The sequence below is a fragment of the Mixophyes fleayi genome, chromosome 5 (assembly GCF_038048845.1).
Source record: "Mixophyes fleayi isolate aMixFle1 chromosome 5, aMixFle1.hap1, whole genome shotgun sequence".
Lineage (NCBI taxonomy): Eukaryota > Metazoa > Chordata > Amphibia > Anura > Limnodynastidae > Mixophyes > Mixophyes fleayi.
The window spans coordinates 204,132,636-204,156,276 of NC_134406.1; the positions used below are offsets into that span (position 1 = coordinate 204,132,636).

The 23,641-nt window shown below is 38.3% G+C and overlaps 1 protein-coding gene across 3 annotated transcripts in view; it reads left to right on the plus strand.

Annotated features, from left to right (window-relative positions):
* Positions 1–2,771: 2,771 nt before the first annotated feature.
* The window catches only part of PPP4R1 (protein phosphatase 4 regulatory subunit 1), a 38,768-nt gene continuing 17,898 nt past the window's right edge, over positions 2,772–23,641 (plus strand). Inside the window, exons 1-11 of one of the 3 annotated variants that reach the window (XM_075213291.1) lie at positions 2,772–3,003; positions 4,606–4,650; positions 10,487–10,622; positions 12,567–12,673; positions 13,014–13,156; positions 13,604–13,750; positions 17,950–18,057; positions 18,725–18,790; positions 19,099–19,257; positions 19,917–20,050; positions 20,747–21,276. In XM_075213291.1, the coding sequence (XP_075069392.1) occupies positions 2,997–3,003; positions 4,606–4,650; positions 10,487–10,622; positions 12,567–12,673; positions 13,014–13,156; positions 13,604–13,750; positions 17,950–18,057; positions 18,725–18,790; positions 19,099–19,257; positions 19,917–20,050; positions 20,747–21,276 (1,582 nt within the window). In that variant the 5' untranslated portion in view covers positions 2,772–2,996. The remainder of the gene's footprint in view (positions 3,004–4,605; positions 4,651–10,486; positions 10,623–12,566; positions 12,674–13,013; positions 13,157–13,603; positions 13,751–17,949; positions 18,058–18,724; positions 18,791–19,098; positions 19,258–19,916; positions 20,051–20,746; positions 21,277–23,641) is intronic. The other 2 variants (XM_075213292.1, XM_075213293.1) reach the window with 2 other exon arrangements.

The window sequence follows — 23,641 nt, forward strand, 5'->3', positions numbered from 1 at the left end:
TGCAAAATGGATACGCCCCCACTAGTGGGGACAGACATGTTGGGAGGTATGCTGTTATAAGTGCATTTGTGCAATGTAAAGATGCAACTTGCTGTTCCAGTTGTGGCACCTTGCACTTGGAAAGGTGGATCAGGGGCGTTCACGTGCAAGAGCAGTACCGTAAGGCCATGCAGATACAAATTAAGCATGCTTCCTTAGTTGTGTCTCATTTTGAGTTAATACAAAGATCTAGAAATACATTAGCTACAAGGTGTAAGTTTGCACCTACACAAACAGGGTGAAGTTGTGGAGTTGATAATGTTCATTGCATCTTTGCTTTGATACATCTATACTTTAGATTTAAGGTTACATGTACTGTATCTTAAGATGTGTGCAACTCAAAATTCAGATGTGGAAACGCAAAGGTGCATCATATGCAAACTGATATCATAATGTTTAACTTTATATCATACCATAAATGTCTAAAGTTCTGCTATTTGAAAAGGAAGAAAATAAATGCAGTGCAGGCCCATCTCACTAGTCTTGTTTAGCCCTTTCTGTTGTCTGATCTACAATACAGACAACATTCTATTAAACAATAAACACTGGTATACTGTGTGTGAAAAATCTTGAGTAGTGTACAATTTACATATTCAGGTGTCAGATTTTCAATACTCTTTGCATTGTGTTATCACATTACAACACTTTTTAAAGGCTATTGAGCAATATATTATTTACAGGCAAATCTTGACAGCACTTTCAAACACTAGCGATATTCTGGCAAATATTATACAATAATATACAATTTCTGCTGTCTAACAGAATGAATGCCGCCTATCTAAGGTGATTCCAACTGTGCATAAGAAGCTCTTCCATTTTATTTTATTTTACATATCTTTAAGGTGACATTTTTTTATCTTGTGCTGCAATTTTTTCATTGGAAATGCAGTTTAATGTCTTAAAAGTGATGAAGAAAAAGCCAAAGCATTTATTAAGATGCCAAAACCCCAGCCAGAATCCCCAGGGCTACTAAATGTGGCACTTTGTCCCAGGACATAACTTCTTGTGGCATGCACCTGTTCCATGTAACATTTTATCATTAATCATATTTTTTACACATAGGGTTCGCTTGCTACGCAGTCCCACATTGGTCACAGGAAATCTCTGTGACATCATCTTGGGTTTCCCTTGCAGGGTAGAAAATACAAGGGAGACCTGTAGGCTCCCTAATAAATCTGTGCAAAATTGATCTAATAGTATTTGCAGTAATAGTTATTTTAGATCCAAATTACTTTGGATCTATTGGTGCTGAAAATATTCAAGTATCAAGTGACTCCGCAATACAAAATAAAAAGTTTAAAAAAATTAAGAAAAAAGTATCATCGCTCCTGTTCCTAAAACCTTCTCAAACCTTGAAAAAGTACACCATACTCTGCAGACCTAAACAATAAAATATTGGGGTAATTTTCTGTGGCTGAGCTAATTGCATAGAGGTAAGAATAAGAAATTTCAATAAAAGTGAGAATTTGTATTTTTTCTCTATTGCTGATTAAATAAAATACATTTAATCCAATATGCTACCACATGAAATTCATAACTCTTCTGAAAAAAAACATACAATAAAAATTAGTTTACTTTTACTTTGAAATAAAAATGTTATTCCTGGCAATACCAACACAAATGCAAAAATTGTTTGTCATTAAAGTAAAAAATACATATTCTCGGAAAAAATAAATAAACCAGTCCTATAACAATGGAAAAGTTGTGTGCTGAGGATACAGTACAGCATATAAGTATCATAGTTACCAACATTTCACACTGTAATGCTGAGCAGGGCATTTAAGCACATCATAAATAATACGGTCTAGATCAGTGCAGGGCAACCTGATACACTTAAGAGGATGCATGGACAGCCCTCTCAACATCAAGGGCCACACATTACACTTAATCTCAGTAATAAGTTAAAATAATACATTTAATCAAATAGTGTTATTATCTGTAAGGTGTTTTAATATATGACCAGCATGGTGGCTAAGTGGTTAGCACTTCTGCCTTGCAGTGCTGGGGTCATGAGTTCAATTCCTGACCATGGCCTTATCTGTGTGGAGTTTGTATGTTCTCCCTGTGTTTGTGTGAGTTTCCTCTGGGTGCTCTGGTTTCCTCCCACACTCCAAAAAAAACAAAAACATACTGGTAGGTTAATTGGCTGCTATCAAAAATTGACCCTAGTCTGTGTGTGTTAGAGAATTTAGACTGTAAGCTCCAATGGGACAGGGACTGATGTGAGTTCTCTGTACAGCACTGTGGAATCAGTGGTGCTATATAAATAAACGGTGATGATGATATAAGATATTGTTATAAGCTATAACAAACAAATCTTACGAAAAAGGCTTGTAAGGCTGCATGCAACTTTAGGGCCACCTGCAGCCCTTTACTAGTTTGGATGGACCTTCACACAATGCAGTCCCAATGTTGAGGCTATATGGTGAATAACTTGTTAATTTATTTTACCATTTTCAATACTCCTCTTCATTAAGTATTAACTTATAAAGTCCATTGTATAAAACCATACTTATAATTGCATCAACTGTACCAAGTAAGAGTACTTTTAATTTCGCCAGTTTTTAAAAACAGGGACATTTCCAGGGACAGACATTTAAAGGCTGGCACTTTGGGCACAGTAGGTAAGAATGCAGTATGTGTTCAGAGCAGCCTGCAGTCGGTGAGGCAGAGGGGCAGTAGTGTGTGTTACACACGGGAAGAGGAGGCCTGTTATGAGGTGCGTTCTCAGGAAGGGGAGGCCCTGGGTGTACTCACAGGAAGAGGTGGTGCAGTGTGTTCGGATGAGCTGTGCAGTGTGTGATCCAGGACTGCCTCCTCCTGAGCGCTGTACCAGAACGCGGGTACCCACACACACCGCGCACGTCCCTGGCACAGACACTGCGCACACATCCGGGTGTCAGGAGGAGACTGTTCAGGCTGCAGACTCCATGTAGCGGTGCGGCCCGGGGCACAAGATGGCGGGTGAGAGACACGGCGCCGTCTGCGTGTCATAAAGAGTGTCATGTGCTGTGTAAATATGTCAGAGTGCAGCATATAGGTGTATGTGTGACTAACAGGGGACACTGATTTAATTACCATTTGGCACTCTATAGGAATTCTTGTGGGTACTACCATGGACTGTGCATCAGTGGGAACTGCTTAGATCCGTCTGTGTCATACAGGACCTATACTTCCTATAACCTATTGTATTGTGTGACAGTGTGGGAATTGTTTTTTTGTGTGCAATAAATGTATATATGTTGGTTAATTGTGATTGTATGAAAGCTTATAAAATGTTCTGTAATACTGATAGTCAAAAAAAAACCAAATGGACCTGTACACACTTTCTGAGAAGTTCTTTTGCTTTGCTTTTCTCTGCTTCCCATAAACTTCTACATTGTAAGCAGTGTTAGGATTCCTTAATATGTGGTATTATACATTGAGTTTCTAAAGTAATGCTATGCTGCAGGGAAGCTTTGAAATGTATTGTTGAATGTTCCTATAACGCTTTGTTAATGCAAGGAGTACAAGTTTGTTTCTATATATTTTTGTTTTTTTTGTCATTGTGTAACAAGCCCTAAGAACTTAAAGCAGCCCTCTTCTCCCAAGCTGGAGCCCTGGAGGCTGCTACATGCAGATGTTTTGTAAAATAGTAACGTAAAATTAATCTTGTAATCTAAAGTAAAATGTCAGCGGAAGGGGATGTGAGAGGGAGGACCAATCTCAAGACGCAATCACTGTTATGAAGTGGGAGTATCATCATCGCCTATAGTTGCACATAATTTACACACAGGATCAACCTAGACATTTAAATCCTGCATCGATAGATATTCAATTGTTCACTTTTTCACCTTGTGCTAATAGAAGTTTTATAATTAAACACTACTGTATGCATGCAAACTTAATACTATATGCATTTATCCTTAAACATTCAACTATTTGATTTATCGTAAACATGTGGCAATATCCTGATAGGATTTTTGTTTTAATTTAAACTTAGACTAAACACAACATATTATACAAGAGCTAGAATACCTTACATATTTTTGAAGTTTGTTATTGGTAGAAATATATTGGAGTAACACTGCTCAAGCCATAGCCTAATGGCTTAAGCGGTGTTACTCCAATATATTTATGCAGAGGGCCACTCAGTTGCCAATCAGCTGAGAGTTTTTTGATACATTTTTTTTAATGATTTCTCTTCTTTATGCTGAAATAGAGCACGGCTAAGCTTGATACATGAACACAATATTTGTGCATAAACACGGATTCTTCCTATCAAATATGTACATTTTACTTGAGCTGCATTCACAATAGCTTTGACAGCTTTTAAAGGTTTTGACCAACAGGGAACCTTTCCACTCCTCTTGAGCTATCCCTGTTTACCAGGGGAACCTCTTCTCTTACCTTGTTGATTGCTCAAAACAGAGTGTTATCTAGTACTCTTTAATACAATTTAGGTTCTAGTAAGGAAAGGTAGTCCAAAAGTGAACAGATACTTTTAACATGCAATATATAGACAATTTACTGAATGTTTAGTTTCATGCACCATTGCTTTCTTATATGTATTCATATTTCTTGCAGATTTGTCGCTGCTGCAGGACGATGTACAGGAAGAAATAGATGGATGTAAGTGTATTTTTTTTTTTTTTTTCTCTAAAATTTGTGGTCGACAAGTTTGCGTGTACCTGTCTGTTTCAGTTGTACATAAAAAAATACCTCATGCTAATTATTGCGGACAAACAGTATGTATTTTCTCTTTGACTGATTTCCCCTTACAGGCTACAAAATATAGAGTTTAGAAATATTAAGGAAATTTAACTTTTTATTCTGTTTTCATGAATTAGTAGGAAAAAAGTATGTGTATCTGTCTCCTACTTTAATTTAAAACAATATTGGAAGTAGCCAAGATCACTAATCTACAATTTTGAATTTAAAAATGTTATCCCTCAGAAATAATTAGTGACTCACCGACACAGATGATCAATTCAACACCAACAAGCACATGTAGGAATCCCACCCATTGGTGTCAATTTTGTACATTGTGTTAATTTAATTCTAATACAGTGCACGAAAACAGGTCTGCAAATGGAAATCATTGTTTCCAATGACCTCATACCCTCTTGCAGTGTTGTTTACATTTAGCAGCGTTGTAGTAGCATTGTGGGTTTAGGGGGCTAACGCCATTCAATGCATTGTGAAGGTCCCCCTTGTTCCGCCAAACCATCTCTGACCCATCGAGGCTTGGACTTCACAAGACCTCTGATGGTGTTCTGTGGTATCTGCCATCAAGATGTTGGCAGCAGATCCTTTAAGTCTTGTAAGTTTCAAGGTGGGGCCTCCATGGTTTTCGCTTGTTTTTGCAACACATCACACAGATGCACGATTGGTTTGAGATCTAGGGAATTTGGAGGCCAAGTCAACACCTTCAGCTCTTTATTATGTTCCTCAAACCATTCCTGAATAATTTTTACAGTATGGTAGGGTGCATTATTTTGCTGAAGGAGGCAACTGCCATCAGGGAATACCGTTGCCATGAAGGGGTGTACTTGGTCTGCAACAATGTTTAGGTATGTGTTACGCGTCAATGTAACATCCACATGGATGCTGGGACCCAAGGTTTCCCAGTAGAACATTACCCAGAACAGCACACTGCCTCTGCCGACTTGCTCTCTTCCCATAGTGCATCCTGGTGCTATCTCTTCCCCGGGTAAATGATGCACTCGACTGTGTACATGATGCAAAAAAAAAAATGTGATTCATCAGACTGTCCTTTTTCCATTGTCCCGTTCCGGTGCTTACGTGCTCATTGCATACCTGAGAACGCCCCATAAGACCTGCGGTTTTGGAGATGTTCTGACCCAGTAGTCTAGCCATCACAATTTGGTCCTGGTCAAAGTCACTTAGATCTTTTTGCTTGCCCATTTTTCCTGCCTCCAATGCATCAACTTCAAGATCTACTAGTTAACTTGCTGTCTAATATATCCCACCCCTTGACAAGTGCCATTGTAACAAGATAATCAATGTTATCCACTTCATCTGTCAGTGGTTTTAATGTTATGGCTGATTGGATATATGTGCTATGTAGAAAAGGCAGTGTTGCGCAAAATAAAAGATTAGATTGTAATTTGGGGTTTTTTCTAGTACAGTTTAGAAAATGAAGTCCCTTGTCTAGTTGCTATGGGTAACATAAAGCAGTAAAGTTCTTTGAGGTTTGTTTTTTTTTAGATCCCTGCACTAAGCAGTTTTAAAGGCTTTTTTTGCTTTATTATAGCACAAGATTATTTTCAGTACTTTTAATTGATCTATAAATTGGCCATTCTGCATAGTTTTTCTGTATGAACATTGAAAGCTGCTGAGTAAAATACTTGGAGAAAGGAGCTTTTACTTTTTTTTTTTTTCTGGTAGTTAAAATTTCTTGCACAGTTTATTTCTTATGTTACTGTCGCAAGCACAAGTTGTATTCTTTATTTGCCTTGTATGAAAGACCTACTAATGCACAAATATATGTAAAAGTTGCCAAACTTTGCCACAACTTGGTATATTTGACAGTGCACTTACATTTGTTGCACCGTTACAGAGTTTTTCTAGTAAACAGGCTACCTGTAGTGTGATTATTTTGGATTACGGATTAATCTGCAGTTTGTTTTCGTTTTTACTTTCTTTTAGTTATGGTTTTCTTAACTGTTATCTTTTTTTTTTTTTTCTTATTTAACTTTATTCTTCTACTAGCTCATGTCTCGCCAATCTTGGCAGTTAGATTACTGCCAGTAGCTAGGTAAGTCTGTTGCTACTGAGGGTCAGAAGGCACATAGATATTCTCTCCTGGTCTAATAGTTGCAGCCCTCATGGAGAACTCCCTGTGATGTCATGTGATCTGGGTTTCGACGGAAACACCAATGTGGAAGCAATGCTTCTGCACTGTCTCTTAACATTTTGGTGCCTGCTAACAAAATCAAATGAGTCCAGGGCACAACGCTGGTATATAGACTGTCTGTAAAAATCTGGTGCCAGTGGCTGCTTGATAGAAAAACAGTTGGCTGAAATGGCAGCAGTTCTGCATGTTCTAAGTCTTGTCGTAAATACAGCGGATTAACTTGTTTTATAGGTAGTTAGTGATCTGGAAGTGGTTAAATATACATTTACTTTTTGTTTACTGAGGAGAGGTTAAGGGTACATCTAATATTTAAAAGAAAACCTACTATAGTCTAGGAATTCAGAAGTATACAGGCATTACGTTTATTTTGTTTTTAATTTACTAGAGCTTATTTAGCTAAATCTGTCATGTGAATAAACCATTGTGCCACTTTTCTGCCATGTTCACCTCTAAAGTTAATAAGTTTTAGACTGTGCTACCAAGAAAGGCAGCGATTTACCCAATGATACCCCGGTTATGGCCACACAAGCCACTGCTCTGCTGTGTTATTTTCCTTTTGTCTGTCCACCAATGATGTGACTCATGTCAAAGTGTGTGGTCTTGAGTTAAAAATCTTGGAATTGTTTTAGTTTCCCAGGATATATCATTGTGAGCCTTAAGGAACTACCATCTGGGAACATTTTTTTTTGTAACTAAGGCTCCTCCTCACCCCACCTGCCTGTTTTTCTCATAGCCCCAGATGAAAAAACGGGAAATGGTGGAGAGATGTGAGCAGAAGTTGCACCCCTTCTGCCTTGGTCAGGTGGTTAACAAAATGAAAACATGCATGTAGATGCCCAGGAGCTTTTTAATTATTATTTTTTTTACCTTAAAATCCACATTTATTGAATAGACACTTGTGGCAAGTTTTGTTTTTCTATTGTTATTTTTTTAATATACATCTTTTCTAGTCGTTAATCTATTAAATTATTTTTACTTTAAAATAAACCTCAAAAACCCACTTTAAATGTTTCCATGAGTAAGCCTGACCAGATGGGGTCAGTCTCAGAAAGCTAGAAACCTAGCTTAACATGTTAGACACCATTATTTTATGTATGAAGTATAGAAAAACTATTTCTATTATGGTGTAGCAAATCCAGGATGCGACTTTGTTGGAAGACTAAGTTTTTCGAATTGGTTTTGATTTTAGGTGAATGTTTATTTAGCTCCATTTATTTTAAGTTAGTAAATGGATGGCTGGGTTATAAATACCATCCTGTGAGGTCGAAAACTGCTCCTGCTGTTAGCTTGTGAGTTCATAGTTCTCATAATTATCCATTTATTTAGATATACAATATAATTATAACCATCTGCCTAATATTGTGTAGGTCCCCCTTGTGCTGCTAAAACGGCTCTGACCTGTTGAGGCATGGACTACACAAGACCTTTTGAATGTGTCCTGGGGTATCTGGCACAAACATGTTGGCAGCAGATCCTTTAAGTCCTGTAAGTAATGCAGTGAGGTCTCCATGGCCCTGACTTGTTTTTCCGGGACATCCCACAGATGCTCTATTAGATTGAGATCTGGGAAGTTTGGAGGCCAAGTCTCCCTTTCACAGTTCCACTGGATGTCCTTCCTTGGGCCATTTTTGATAGGTAGTAACCACTTCATGCCGAGAACACCCCACAAGACCTGCCATTTTGGAGATGCTATGATCGAGTAGTCTAGCCCTCAGAATTTGGCCCTTGTCGAATTTGCTCAGATCCTTATGCTTGCTTGTTTTTTCTGTTTATAACACATCAATTTCAAGAACCGACTGTTCATGGTGAAGATAAGCTTTACTAGGTTTAATATGAGCTGGAAAACCTGTTGGCACCTATTACTTACACTGCGCAATGCTTTGTATAGCTGAGGAAAATCTCAGGCTGCCAGTTAGGAAGCAGATGTCTTCCTAGCCTGGCTAGTTCCTGGCCCTCAGCCATAGTCTAAGGCCTTGTACATAGGGAATTTCATGTTAAGCATTTAATGTGTGGTCTTTTCTATTAAATGTCTTTGAAGTTGCTAGTCCAGAACAACAATTTTGCTTCATGTCAATTTTGCCAGTGTCTGCAGCTTTCATATTCGTTTATGCTCTGTAAAAGGACTTTTATAATGGTCATTAAGAGCACATGGCACACTGCTTTCCAAGATGCATTAATAAACGTGCTGCTATTGCTCTGCTAAAGCAAGGACAAATTACTTTTGGTTTTATCTAAGCTTTTAACTAGCATTCTCACCCACGTGGGTAAGTTTGGGTTCATCTTAGGCAGAGGTGCACAAACCCAACCCCCTCTGCCAATCCCAATGCCTCTGTTTACAGTTAGGCCGTACCTCAGTTGTACTATAGCTCTCTACATTGTTAAAATAGAACTGTGTGCTCCCCCCACAAAGCTAGTCCACTCTGGTGGTGTGGTCTAAATAAATTGGGAGCAAGCCATGCTTGTTCCGTGTAACACACATTGGCTTACCTAACACATTTCACACCACTTCCCAGTTCCACATCTCCTGCACAATTTATACCTGTCCTCTAAGGCAGTAAATTTTAGGGGAGATCTGCTAACGGTCAGTTTTGATCAAATTGAGAAATCATCAATATCTACATTGTGGAATATATAACATGTAACTCTCCAAAAATAATCCTGCTGGTTTCAGACTGAAAACCAGTGAGATATGGGAGATTTCCTGTTCATTTGAATGTGACAGGAAGCCTATAGAAAATCATTGCCATTTGAACTGAATGGGAAATTATTCAATTAAATTAATTTTTTCCCCACTTTTGCTACACCAATCTGTTGAATGTCATTGTTTGTCATTTTGCATAATTAATAGATGTGAAATGACCACATTTTGGTTGGGGTAGGGCTGGGAATACTTAAGGCTAAAATCCATTTGCAAACTACAAAGCCAAATACAGAACAAGGCAAATATTTTATGGATGTTTTGAACATTATGCTTTCCTCTAATATCTACAGTAAATAAGTTGGTCACCTCATACAAACAATATATCTAATTACTTAAATGGCTGTGTCCTGTCTCTTATTTGCTCAGCATACTATTAGTTATGTAGAGTCTGCACAAGGCTGCAAGATTTTTGCACAATTATCAAATCGGCAAATGCTAAGAATTCACATTAAATTCATGGGTAAATATGTGTGTGTGTTTATATATGTATATATTGGGGGTTTCTGTGGCATATGTTGATTAAATAATTGCTTTTATATCATATACACCGTTTGTGGGCATAAAAGGTTCTTTTTGTCTTTATTGCAAAATCCCTGCTGGTTTTTATGTGCAACTTGAGTAGCTTCTTTCTGTCCAGTGTAATATTTCCCTTGTCTGGTGATCTGGCTACCCGTTGGGCTGGTGTAATTGTGTATGTTCATACTGAATAAGCCTTTCCAGTCATGGAAGTTACGACAGTGTTGCTTTTCAGGTCATTCTGGCACAGATGGGGGTGATCTTTGCATAGAGCAGATCACAGCACTAGATCTTTTCAGCAGCACATCACCAGTATTTCTGTAGTGTAATGTAACTTTATTTTCAAGTTATGTTTCTGATGTTTCTGATAGTTGGTGTGGATGACTACAGCTCAGAGTCTGATGTGATTATTATACCTTCAGCCTTGGACTTTGTCTCGCAAGATGAAATGTTGACTCCCCTTGGAAGACTGGACAAGTACGCTGCAAGTGAAAATATATTTAACAGGTATGCTAATAAACCAGGAGCCTTCACCTAAATGTGTATAGATCTCCTAGAATGCCTAAAAGCCTTCATATGAAACTTATCCAGAGTAGGTAGAGAGTAGACCTCAGACACTGCAGATACCACGTTTAAAAGGCAAGTAACTATATTTTATTACTGCTCACATACATTTAACTCATGCTCAAGAAATTTTCATTTTGCTGATGGGAAATCCTGTTATTGGGATTCCTAGACTTTGGTGTCCTGTTTCACTGTAGTAGCCAATGATGAGATTATTAAATTGTATTTACTGTTTCGTTAGCTTAGTCAGAGCAGTTGCTTACTGCAATTTCTATGTTGAGTGGTTCATTACTGTGAAAAGTGTCACACACACAATTCCCTGCTTCTCATGAAGTGTAGCCTAGATATCTTGAGTGCTGACAATGTCCTCAAATTGTAAATGTAGTACCCTGAAGAAAGAGAGCCGGGCAGTATTGAGTTGGGGAAGGAAGAGGGAGCCGGGCAGTATTGAGTTGGGGAAGGAAGAGGGAGTCGGGCAGTATTGAGTTGGGGAAGGAAGAGGGAGTCGGGCAGGCGTGAGTTGGGGAAGGAAGAGGGAGCCGGGCAGGCGTGAGTTGGGGAAGGAAGAGGGAGCCGGGCAGGCGTGAGTTGGGGAAGGAAGAGGGAGCCGGGCAGGCGTGAGTTGGGGAAGGAAGAGGGAGCCGGGCAGGCGTGAGTTGGGGAAGGAATAGCTGATCAAGTACATAAAGAAGAGGAATCCTATACACCTCTCAGATAGTGACAACACTCAGACTTTCCTTCATTACTTATCAGAGATCGTAAATTGTACATATAAGCCATGGCCAGGTGAAAATATTGTCAGGGTATACATAGTTTCATGGAGACACTACACATATCATAAAAACAGCACCACCTATAGAGACTGATTGGAAAGTGAGGGTCCAAATGCAACTTGGACTACTGCATGCTTATTACAGGAGATTTAGGCTGTTGATACAGTGATTAGAATAGTTCCAAAGTTTGAATTATTGTAATCGTATAAGGAATCCAACTTTCTTTGATTGTTTATAGAGTATTGTTTGTATTGTGTTAATACAGCATGTCTTTTTTTTATAGTAATATAGTCTGCACTACTTTATTGTTTCCCTTCCCCAATAATATTCTATAATGACACAGCAGCGGTTTGTCTCACTTTCTTGGAGTATCTGCTGGCTGGGGCCTTGCCTTTCTCTGCCTCTGGATTGGCCCCACACTCAGTGGTGATGCCACCAGCACACCTTGACCTTGGACCAGTGCACCACTAAGGTCCGCAACAACACATACACTACCTCTGTCCACATTATAAGATTCCAAAAGACCATAGTTTTCACTTATGCATCCTACTTTGTTTTATGACTTTAGCTGAGAGAAAAGTTGGATTTGGAAGTTTAAATTGCTTTCAAGAATTCATGGCTAATCTAAAACCATTGGCTCAACTCTGTGACCTTGACAAAACATTATTAGCAGTGGGCAGTGTGCCATGTTTGCAGCTCTTTCTCTAAATTGTCATTTTAATGGCAGCAGTGGATTTTTTCCCCCCTCTTAATTAGGATGCTTGTTAGCTGCCATGGAAGACCTGTAAAATATTTGTAGCTGGAATTTGAAATGGCTTATGTAGCCAAAGTGAACATGTCCCTCGTCAACCAGCTGACCCACATTGCTGTTTTGTTCCAAGAAAGCAAACATTCTATTCCCTTCCGCATGGTGGATGCACACAGAATATTAATATGATACCATCTTTGATTGTGTGTTGGTGGGAAAGAATGTCATGGCATGTAGTGTTCATTCTGTGCAGAAGATCTAGTGGCAGTAGAGGTTTTTTGTTTGTTTTGTTTTTACTCTAGAGTAACAGCTATAGCATTAGCTCATTTTGCTCTTTCATCTTACAAGTTTGTGTTTCTGATGCAGACAAATGGTTGCCCGAAGTTTACTGGACACCTTAAAGGAAGTCAGCGATGATGAGAAGGATTGTATTGCTGTATTGGAAAGGGTTACAAAACTATCTGAAGATTCTGGTATGTATTAATTTATCAGAGACCATAACAAATTACTGTTCATAAGTAAGGTAATACAATCTAGATTGTCATAATCCCATTTATTGTTCCACTTACCTGCAAAACCTGCTCGCCTGCATGACATTTCTCTACATAATATATAACCGTACACTAACATTTCTGTGTTCTGTAGTAAAGTGATAGTACACATTAAACCAAACAACTTTAAAACTTTTTGCATTGAGATTAAATTGGTACTTTAATTGACTTGCACCTTAAATTATTGTTTATATTTACAGTCTGTAATGTGATCTAGTCTGTCCTATAGCACTTCTTACATTTAAGTCATATTTCTAAACAGAGCCCACTGTGCGTGCTGAACTCATGGAACAAGTGCCTCACCTTGCTATGTTCTGCCAAGAAAACAGACCTTCAATTCCCCATGCTTTCTCCAAATACCTTTTGCCCATTGTAGTACGGTATCTCGCTGACCAGAATAACCAGGTTCGATTTTAGTATCTTTTACTTATTTCCAATCGTCTTTTTTTTTTTTTTTTCCAATGTATGCATATAATTTTATAACCAGTTCTTTAAGGTGTGCTTTGTAAGATAATTCTGATTTGATTCCCACACTATTATTGCAGTTAAACTGTAAACTGGGTAACACAACTATCTTATTGATTATCTGACCTATATCAACTTGATGCACATCTTCACATAGAACCGCATTATAGTTTCTCCATTCCTTTCCACATTTAAAAAAAACTGTACATCTGCTGTAGGAATCCTTCATAAAAGGTGATTGTGTGTTCGTACTGAAAACGCATACTTCACTGCACTAGTGGGTATTCTTATCCATTCAACCTACTTTTTTAGGGTTTACACTTCTATAAGATCGAGTAGAGAAATCAGCATTTTGTCCCCCTTTGTAATGATGTTACATTCCTTCAGGTCAGAAAGACAAGTCAGGCAGCGTTACTGGTACTGCTAGAGCAGGAACTGATAGAAAGATCCGATGTGGAGAGTAAAGTATGTCCAGTGCTCATTGAACTCACCGCTCCAGACAGCAACGATGACGTCAAGACTGAAGCTGTGGCTGTGAGTTTCAATTCAACTTACTTTTTACATCTTGTACACAGGAATGTAGCACAAATGTCTGATTGTGTAGCTATTCTGCATGATTGCACTGGGATCTGACTTTGTGCTTAAGGTTTTGACCTTAATGTAAATGTTGCTTATTTTACTCATGTCGCTCTATGGTCGAATAGTTACTGCTTACTTTGCATTTAATCTGTTCTAAAATAAATAGACCTTTTAGCCCAAGTTCAAGACTTAAGTGTATTGAAATGGGAAAAGACATGTCATAACTTGGTACGGAAATTAGAAGTTTTTTTATTCTTTTGGATTTGGTTTAGTATTTTCAAATATGTCATATTGTGTGTTTGAAAGTCTGTACTGCAGTAATATAAAATAAAGTAAATTGTAGGATAAATATAGGGCTTCCATTAGAAAGAAATCCTGAGAAATGTTTGAGAACCAGAAATAATCCGATGTGAAATAATAAACATGTCGACTCAATTCAATTGGTGTGCTACCTACTTGTCAGCAAACTTTACATTATTTTCTTGGTAAAATTTATTAAGCTACTTATAAATTCAGTGCTGCTACTGTACTAAACAGCGTTGCTCATTGTCTCCAGAAGTGTGTGTGTGTGTGTATATATGTATATATATATATATATATATATATATATATATATATATATATAATATTATAATCTACTTCCTGTAGTAACATATAGTGGCATGCATATACATCGATCAGCCACACCCCTAAAGCTGATAGGGGGTGTGACATAATTAATGTTTTTATCTTATTAGTGACACCTATCAAGGGGTGGGATATGTATTAGGCAGCAAGTGAAAGGTCAGTTCTTGAAGTTGATGTGCTGGAAGCAGGAAAGACGGGCAAGCGTAAGGATCTGAGTGACTTTGACAAAGGCTAAATTGTGATGGCTAGATGACTGGGTGAGCGCATCTCCAAAACGGCAGATCTTGTGGAGTGTTTCCAGTATGCAGTAGTTAATACCTACCAAACCTTGTTCAAGGAATGACAATCAGTGTACTGGCGACAGGGTCATGAACGCCCAAGGCTTATTGATGCGGAGAGAAGGCTAGAGTGTTTGCTCCAGTCCCACAGAAGAGTTACTGTAGCACAAATTGGTAAAAAGTCAATGCTGGCTATCATAGAAAGGTGCCAGAACACACAGTGCATCGCAGCTTGCTGTGTATCTGCAGACCGGTCAGAGGGCCCATGCTGTCCCCTGTCCATCACTGCAACTGCCTGTGATAGCCATGGAGGAATGGAAGAGGGTAGCCTGGTCTGATGAACCATTTTTTCTTTTACATCTTGTTCCTGTACGCCATTTACCCGGGGAAGAGATGTCGGCAGGATGCACTATAGGAAGAAAGCAAGTCAGCTGAGGCAGTGTGAAGCTCTCAGCAATGTTCTGTTAGCAAATCTTGGGTCCTGGCATTCATGTGGATGTTACATTGACATGTACCGCTTAACTTTACATTGTTGCACACCAAGTACACCCCTTCATGGCAACGGTATTCCCTGATGGCAGTGGCCTCTTTCAGCAGAATAATGCACCCTACCACACTGCAGATATTGCTCAGGAATGGCTTGGGAACATGGCAAACATTTCAAGGTGTTGACTTGGCCTCTAAATTCCCCAGATATCAATCTGATCGAGCATCTGCGGGATGTGCTCGGAAACACAAGTCCAAGCCATGGAGGCCCCACCTTACAACTTACAGGACTTAAAGGATCTGCTGCTAATGTCCTGGGTGCCAGATACCACAGTGCACCTTCAGAGGTCTTGTGTAATCCATGCCTCAATGGGTCAGAGCTGTTTTGCACAAGGGGGACATGCAGAATTTTAGGCAGGTGGTTTTAATGTTGTGATTGATCGGTTTATAACAGTAGGTTTTGGGGGATATTTTTCTTTGAGTGGAACAAGTGGATTCAATCCTGGCATACAGACAGCAGTTAGAGATGGCTGCATTTTAGATTACCTCTGTGCTCTTCGTCCCACATGAACCTCTTCTCACAAACATAAAATGGTTAAAAATTTGTGACGACATAGAGATATTACATGGTGGTACCTCGCACCAAGCACAGGGTTATTTTAATCCACTGGAATACAATCTCCATTCAACTGCTGGAATTATTGCTGTTTATAACTGTTCCACATTTGGTGATCTCCAAGGCTCCTTTGGTTATTACCATAACTTCTGTGAACATGGGGAACAAATACCATGGCTGTATCTAGCTGCAGCATGATGACAAAGAACTAAAGCAGGCTCACTGCTACTTTGTGTTGGCCATTGACCACAGGAGTGCCCATACATCACGAGAGAGAGCGCCTTCTCCAGAACGATAAGGAAGAACGTTCAGTTGGGGTAAATGGTGAAGGACAGTCATGGTTGCCAGCAGCTGACTGTCATGACGTTTCTACAGTGACTGGTTAATCTGTTAGGACTTCACCTTCCATAGTCTCTCCTCTCATTCAACCATAGTACATTACCAAATACAAACAATAACCCTGAGGCGCTGAATATGGCAGTAGCTAAAGGACAACCAGTGCAAGGGGTCTGCAGTCCCCAAAAAATACAGGAATGAAAGAAAAATATGTGCTGGTGGTCGTCAAATAACCACAAAAGGAACTGTGGATAACCAATACAATTTATTAAAACATGCGTAAAACACCCATCACGTGTAACAAATATATATAAAAAATCACATATGGTATATTACCAAAAATAAAGCATAAAATCATATAAGGGAGTATAGATAATGGAGATGGGTGAAGCCGCGCTTCCTTATTAGTTAGTGTATGTGCAGCCACGTAGTAGAGCCTATATAGTAGAAGAGGGGAATCTCCATCCTTCAGAGCTAACTGTAGGATAGCTAGTATAGGTTCTTGTGTAGATGCAACACTCATCATAAGAACTGTTAGTGTTTATTTACAAATGATGGTAAAAACAAACATGAGTTTTGGCCAGAACAAATAACACAATTAAAGCACAATTCATTGATTATTAGTGGAGAACTGCATAGGTGTTCAAAAATAAATTCCAAAAGAAAATATGCTTACAAATTAGATAGAAAGTCTTGAGTTAAACAGAAGTGTAAAAAAAAAGTCCAATGTTTAATTTTTCAACTGATCGAGTCAATGTCCAGAAATAAAGTGTACTACTTCTAAAAGGGGGTGAATGATGGTGGAGATAACAAATAGTAGATGCTATAATTTGTGGTGTTTGCAGGAGTTTCTGAGCGAGAGAGAATACATAAAGTCTAGATTAATTTAAGGTAATTGATTTATAGATGATTCACGTTTAATGTTGACACGGCTCAGCCAATCTGGGTGTTACTTTCCTCCCCTTGATGCGGGTGGGTTTCGTTTGTGGCCCTGTAGTCAGTGTGGCGTATGTGCACTCCATGCAAGTGAACGCCAGCTTATCCGATATTGGGGTTGCTGTAGATAAGGCTGGTATTGGTATAGGCATATAGTAGATAAATGTGAAAGGTCCAATATTGTCTGAAGAGCTGTAATATGTAATAAGAAATTGGGAATCTTGAAGTATTCTCTCCCATGAGGGGTGTTTCGCCCCTCATGGGATAGAATGGGCTCCCTCAAGGATTTTGTGAAATCCCTTTTTATTTTTGGTAATGTACCATATGTGATTTATTTATTTTTATTTTCTTTACATATATATTTGTTACACATGTGATTTTTTTTTTTTTTTTTATTTAATTATACATGTTTGAATAAATTGTATAAATTATCCGCAGTTCATAGTACATTACCAGTAGCTGCACAGAAATGCCAGTCGGTGGCAGCTTTAATATTGGTGGCTGATAATGCTTCAGCTTCACAATAGCTACACCCTCTTTCCTCATGGCCTGCCACAATTGTTATTCCACTACCTTTTGTTTCAATTGTTCCACACAATAATTTGATTGTAAGTTTATTTGGGCAGGGCCAACTTTACCTTCTATTTCATGTTGTATATTTACTTGTATCGTGGTTAACTAAATGTGTACAGCACTACTAAATGTGTTCAGGATACTAATACTGGGCAATAGATGCGCATATATCCATGGCAGCTGTATTCAGATAATTATCAGACTAAATACTTATGCGGATGTGTGCGTTGTTTTGTTTTTATATATTTGTATGTAGCTGTATGAATGTATATATGTAATGTATTTCATATATTCTTTCACAGATAATGTGTAAAATGGCCTCAATGGTGGGTAAAGATATAACGGAGAGGCTGATCCTGCCGCGATTTTGTGAAATGTGTTGTGACTGCAGGATGTTCCATGTCCGTAAGGTAAGTGCATCATCTTATCTCTTATGGAGAGCCTTTACACAATCAGTTTGTAATCTCCATGTAATCAGATTATGTACCCCATAAAATAACTACAAGGTTAATACAAATTACAGAGTAGTTCAGTTAAAGCACAAGGATGCAATTAATTGTATACAGAACATGATACTCAGTGACTTGTACAATGCATGGTATTTAAATAAGGAGTTCAATTAGCATATGAGGTCATCTGCTTAAAAGGGTTTGTACTGATTACAGAACTTCACCAAATGATATAAACAAATCCAAGCCAGGTATGCCACCAGCTGCTTGAGCGCTCTCTCCCACTTTAAGGGTTTGTATACGTGGATGCTATACACCCGTATACGGTCCCTTCCTGCGGTCTGAGATGAAAACTGGAAACAAAACTGTTTAGCTCTTAAGGCTTATGGTATCACTTTTAAGTCTAAAAGGAAAAGATTATGCCTTTGCTAAACAATGTGTAGTGGGACTGACAGTTCCACTTTTGCGTCATGGGAAGGCTATGGTTTATCAAAAACTCATTATTGTACCATGTGTTTTTTGGTTTTTTTATATGTTTTTTTTTTCATTTATATGTATTTAATTTCTGATCAGTGCTATTTTCTCGAAGTTTTATTTTGTAAATGTTTTTGTTTATTTTATACTCTAGGTGTGTGCAGCCAATTTTGGTGATATTTGCAGTGTTGTTGGACAAGATGCAACAGAGAAGATGCTGGTGAGTGGTACGATGTTCAGTGGCATTTAAATAGACTTTTATGTGATTTATATTCAGACAATCAGATTTGTTAAAAATTGAGTGCTAACATTTATTGAAATAGGTTTTAGTTTGTGATTGCTACACGTCCAGAATATACAAATTTCCGAGGGCATTATCGTTGTTAGTATTGTAATGTACTCTGCTCATGGCCATCTTGACAGCTATAAACTATTAAGAAGTGAAAGACTTATCTGAAAGTAGTTGATCTTCGTGCATATTTCTGTAAACCGTTAATACTAATGTCTAATAACTTGTGTCTCTTTCAGTTGCCTAGATTTTTCCAGCTTTGTTCAGACAATGTATGGGGCGTACGGAAAGCCTGTGCTGAGTGTTTTATGGCAGTGTCTTGTGCGACATCTCAAGAACTTCGACGGACTAAGCTCTCTGCTCTTTTTATTAACTTAATCAGTGACCCGTCTAGATGGGTACGTTTTGTTGATTTCATATCTTTGCATGAATTACATGCAAATGGCAGCAACAGAATACTTATAGCATCATTGGCAGAAGCGTTGTATCGTACAGTAAGTGGCTTGCTTTAAACCTGCCCATACTAGTAGCGTTAAGGTCCTGAGTTTGTTTCAATACTCATTGAACCTATTTCTTGCCCATTCTCATTATTTTCTCCTTAACATGTATGTTAAAATATACATTACTTTCCTCACTGTTTTAGAATAACAAATAACACAAGGAAGTGAATCAATACTAGGGGGCATATTTAATTAGCTTTCCGGTCCGTGTGATCGCGCCGGAACAGCCGCGAAACTTAATCCATGTTACCACAATAACGTGGAATCTGCGCTATTGCGGTACCGGCAATAACGCGCACTTACCGCGGACCGGAACCCTAATTGAATATGCCCCTAGATGTGTGTATATAGGTGAACCAGGTGTTAATCTAATTTTTATAGAGCATTCAGTTTTACACAGAATCTTTCAGACACTGTTTCATTATTTCTGACATTGGAGTAGTTTCACTGATAGACATTCCTGAAGAGTTCAAGAGCTTCATATAAATCTCTTGTATGACTATGCACTTGCTAACTATGGGAAAATAAACGTGTGTTTTTGTCATGTTTTCTCACAGGTACGCCAAGCTGCCTTTCAGTCCCTTGGGCCTTTTATATCCACGTTTGCAAACCCTTTAAGTTCTGGTCAGTACTTCAAAGAAGAAGAATGTAAAGACACCAAGGATGTCAAATCAAATGAAGCTGGTGAGGGGTATGTGTTTTTTTGTTTTTGTTTTTTCCTTTTATTAACAGATGGCGCAAATCAAACCTTAGCCCCAGAAAGTTCATGTAAACTGCAACAATGACATTTTAAAACTTTGTCATACATTTCCATTTTGCTTCTGTTTTTTCCTGTTGTATTGGTTTTACATGCTATGTGATAGTTATTAGTCACTATGTACTTAAAATTAATATATTTCTTATGACTGTACTACATATTTGTGCTGCATGCTATATTTATTCAATTAAATTATTCAAAAGTTTTTTGCCCCCTACTCCTACCCCCATCAGTACCTGCACTGTGGTTCTGTTGGTAACACTGTGGTACTTATTTACTAACAATATGCACATGTGCCATAATCAATAGCAAGCAATCCGACATATACTTTCATTGTCCATGTGTTACTTCCCATTTTCCTCTTTTGCACTGTAATCAGTAAGTAACTCCTGTTCTTACTAGACTGTTTTACCACACCTTTATCTAAGCATTAACTAACCAGATAGAGCAATATGAATTTCATGATTGCTGAATGTCAACACACAGAACTAATTTTTGCTCATTTCAGTTTGGTTAGTTACAAAATAGTGATGAATCGTGTCCTAGATCCTCATACCAAATCGTTTTGCTTTTCCCAGTTTTACACACTGGTATACCTAATTAAGTTTGGTTGTATTGCTTTTCTTTAAGTAGCGCATCCTGTGACCCCTTGTCGGAAGACACAGAGACTTTTGCTGGAGGAGATGCAGTCACTTTAAGAGAAGAGTCCCCTGCAGACAGCAACATTGTTAACTTTACTGTGATGTTAGAAACCAACTTGGAGGATGAATCCGTATCAGATGAACTTTTTAGGCTCAGCAGTCAGACTATTGACTTTCATTCACATTGCACTTTGGAAACTTCAGTTGAATCAATCAAGTCAGAGCAGACTTCTGCTGCCATGGAGGCACCTAAGGTTCTGGAACTAGAATTTCAGGAGAGACCTGTTGCAGAACAAGAGCTATTCAATTCTTTCCATTATTGGAGGACTCCCATCCCTGAGATTGATATTGATCTGGAACTTCGGCAGCCACAAGCTGACGCACACAGGCCAGAAAGTAGGCAAGTTGTCCAGAAGACATCATCCGCTGGCTCTCCTAACATAACCATGGCTACCAGAAAAGAGCTGGAAGAGATGATAGAAAACCTGGAACCTCACATAGATGATCCCGATGTTAAAGGTAACAGAAGGAGGACAGCTAGCCCTGCTTTTCTCTAAATATGGTTTAACCCTGACTGCTTTATCTGTGATTGTGTTCATAAATAGATCAATTGTGAGATTTATTATGGTTTACTTTTTAGTACTGACTTGTGGCTTTCTGAATATTTTGTGCTCATTAGGATGTCTTGATGGTATAATTAAAAATATATTGGAAACTGTAGAATAGAGCAAAAGCTGGATCTGGAGCTGTGATGGACTGTTCACTTACATTGTATTTTAAGATAGACAGTAATGAGTTTAATAAGATTTAATATAATATAATGCCTGACATTTACTGAACTGTTTTTTCTTGATGTTACTCCAGATACATGATTTGTTAACTGTGGTCGCAAATATCTTCGTTTTCAATGATCTGTTCAACCAAGTTTATGGTTAAAACCTTAATTTCTTATTTCACGTTTGAGTCTGCACATGATCTATAGGTAGAAATGTTAAGATAGACAAGAAAGTTTGTGAAGAACAAACATTGTCAGCCCAAACATTGTTGACATGGCTTAAGATAAATAAGCAGGTTTCTGTTTAAATTTGTCTTAAGTGATTTTGAATTTTAGACTAGTCCTATCTGGCTTTCCCTATAGTGCAGGAGGACAGAAGTTGTTAAAGGTAGCATATATTTTTTTGTATGCCAATTACTAAATTGGCCCATGATTAATCAGTGTGCTCTTTTCTGCTATCTTTTCCATCGCTAGTCTATCTATTGGAGGCAAGACAGACATTACTGCTCCATATTCCAATCATCCAGAGTAGGCTTTAATTCAATTTATAGAGGAAATACATTGCAAGTACACTTCAGTTTTGTGGTTAGCTTCACTACTTATGGTAAAGTGTAAGTCCAGGTTTGTACATGCCTGCCTTCCCCTCCTGCCCCCATTATCTGAACCCAGAACCATGTTGCTGTATTCAGCTCTATATGAGAGGACTGCCCAGACATCCTTTTACTGCTTTGAAAGTTCACAGCTTGGTTAGAAAAGTAATGGACTACTCCTTTTGAGTCGATGTGTAATTTCCTAAATGTTGTACCTACCCTATAGGTCTGCAACCTTTCCAAAGCACACTCCAATTTAAAAATATTAAACCCTTATCAAGAGCATTGCTGCTATTCAGAAATAGAAGTCCTTTTTTTTGGGTAAATAAATGTCATGTATTTTCCATTATTTAGTCTTGGGTTATAAAGAGACCAATGGTAGTTTGTGAAAATGCAACGTCTTCGGGGGGAAAAAAAGCATGATTTGTGTGAGTTCGTCACAGAAAAATGACTGATATTTAAGTTGGAATGCGATGAGCCCAAAAGTGGCAAAAAAAAGACTCTGCACAAGGGTGATTTCTTTTTTTTTTTTCTTACATAGAAACAATTTGACAGCAGATAAGAACAACTTAGACCAGCTAATCTGCCCATTTTTATTAACCTATGGTAGCCCCAAAGCCTATTTAATCTTTATTTCTTTGTAAGGCTATCCTTGGGTCTGTCCCAAGCATGTTTAAATTGCTCTACTGTGTTAGCCTCTGCCACATTTGACGGGCAGCCATTTATCCACTACCCTTTCTGTGAAGTCCTTTTTCCTCAAATTTCCTCTGAACCTACCTTCCTCCAGTTTCAGTGCATGTCTTCGTGTTCTAATACTCCTTTTGAAGAATGTCTTCCTCTTGAACCTTGTTAAAATCCTTAATATATTTGAAAGTTTCTATCATGTCCCTCCTTTCCCTTCTTTGCTCCAAACTATACATATGAAGAGCATTTAACTTTTCCGGGTAAGTTTTGTGCTGTAGGCTATGCACCATTTTAGTTGCGATTGTTTGTACAGTCTCTAGTATATTTATATCCTTCTGGAGATATGGCCTCCAGAACTGGACACAGTATTCTAGATGAGGCCGTACCAATGACCTATTCAGTGGCATTATTACTTCTTTCTTCTACTGATTCCTCTCCATATGCAACCAAGCAGCTGACTTGCCTTTCTCATTGCTTTGTTACATTGCTTACCTGCCTTTAGGTCACTAGAATAGTCACTCTTAGATTCCTTCCAGTAGTTTCCATTATAATGCCATTAATACTATATTTAGCCTTTTGGGTTTTTAATATCCAATTTTTATGATATTGCATTTTTGGCACTAAACTCTAGTTGTCACGCTCTTGACCTTTCCTTTAGTCTACCTAGAGCATCTATCATTTCTTTTACTTCTCCTGCTGTGTCTTTGTGTCATCTGCAATAGGCATACTTTCCCTTTAATACCATTTGCAATGTCAATATTAACTGGAGTTAATTTATAATGGTTTACCTGATTAAATGGACATATGTCCTGACCAGCAGCCTCACTTGTGCCTT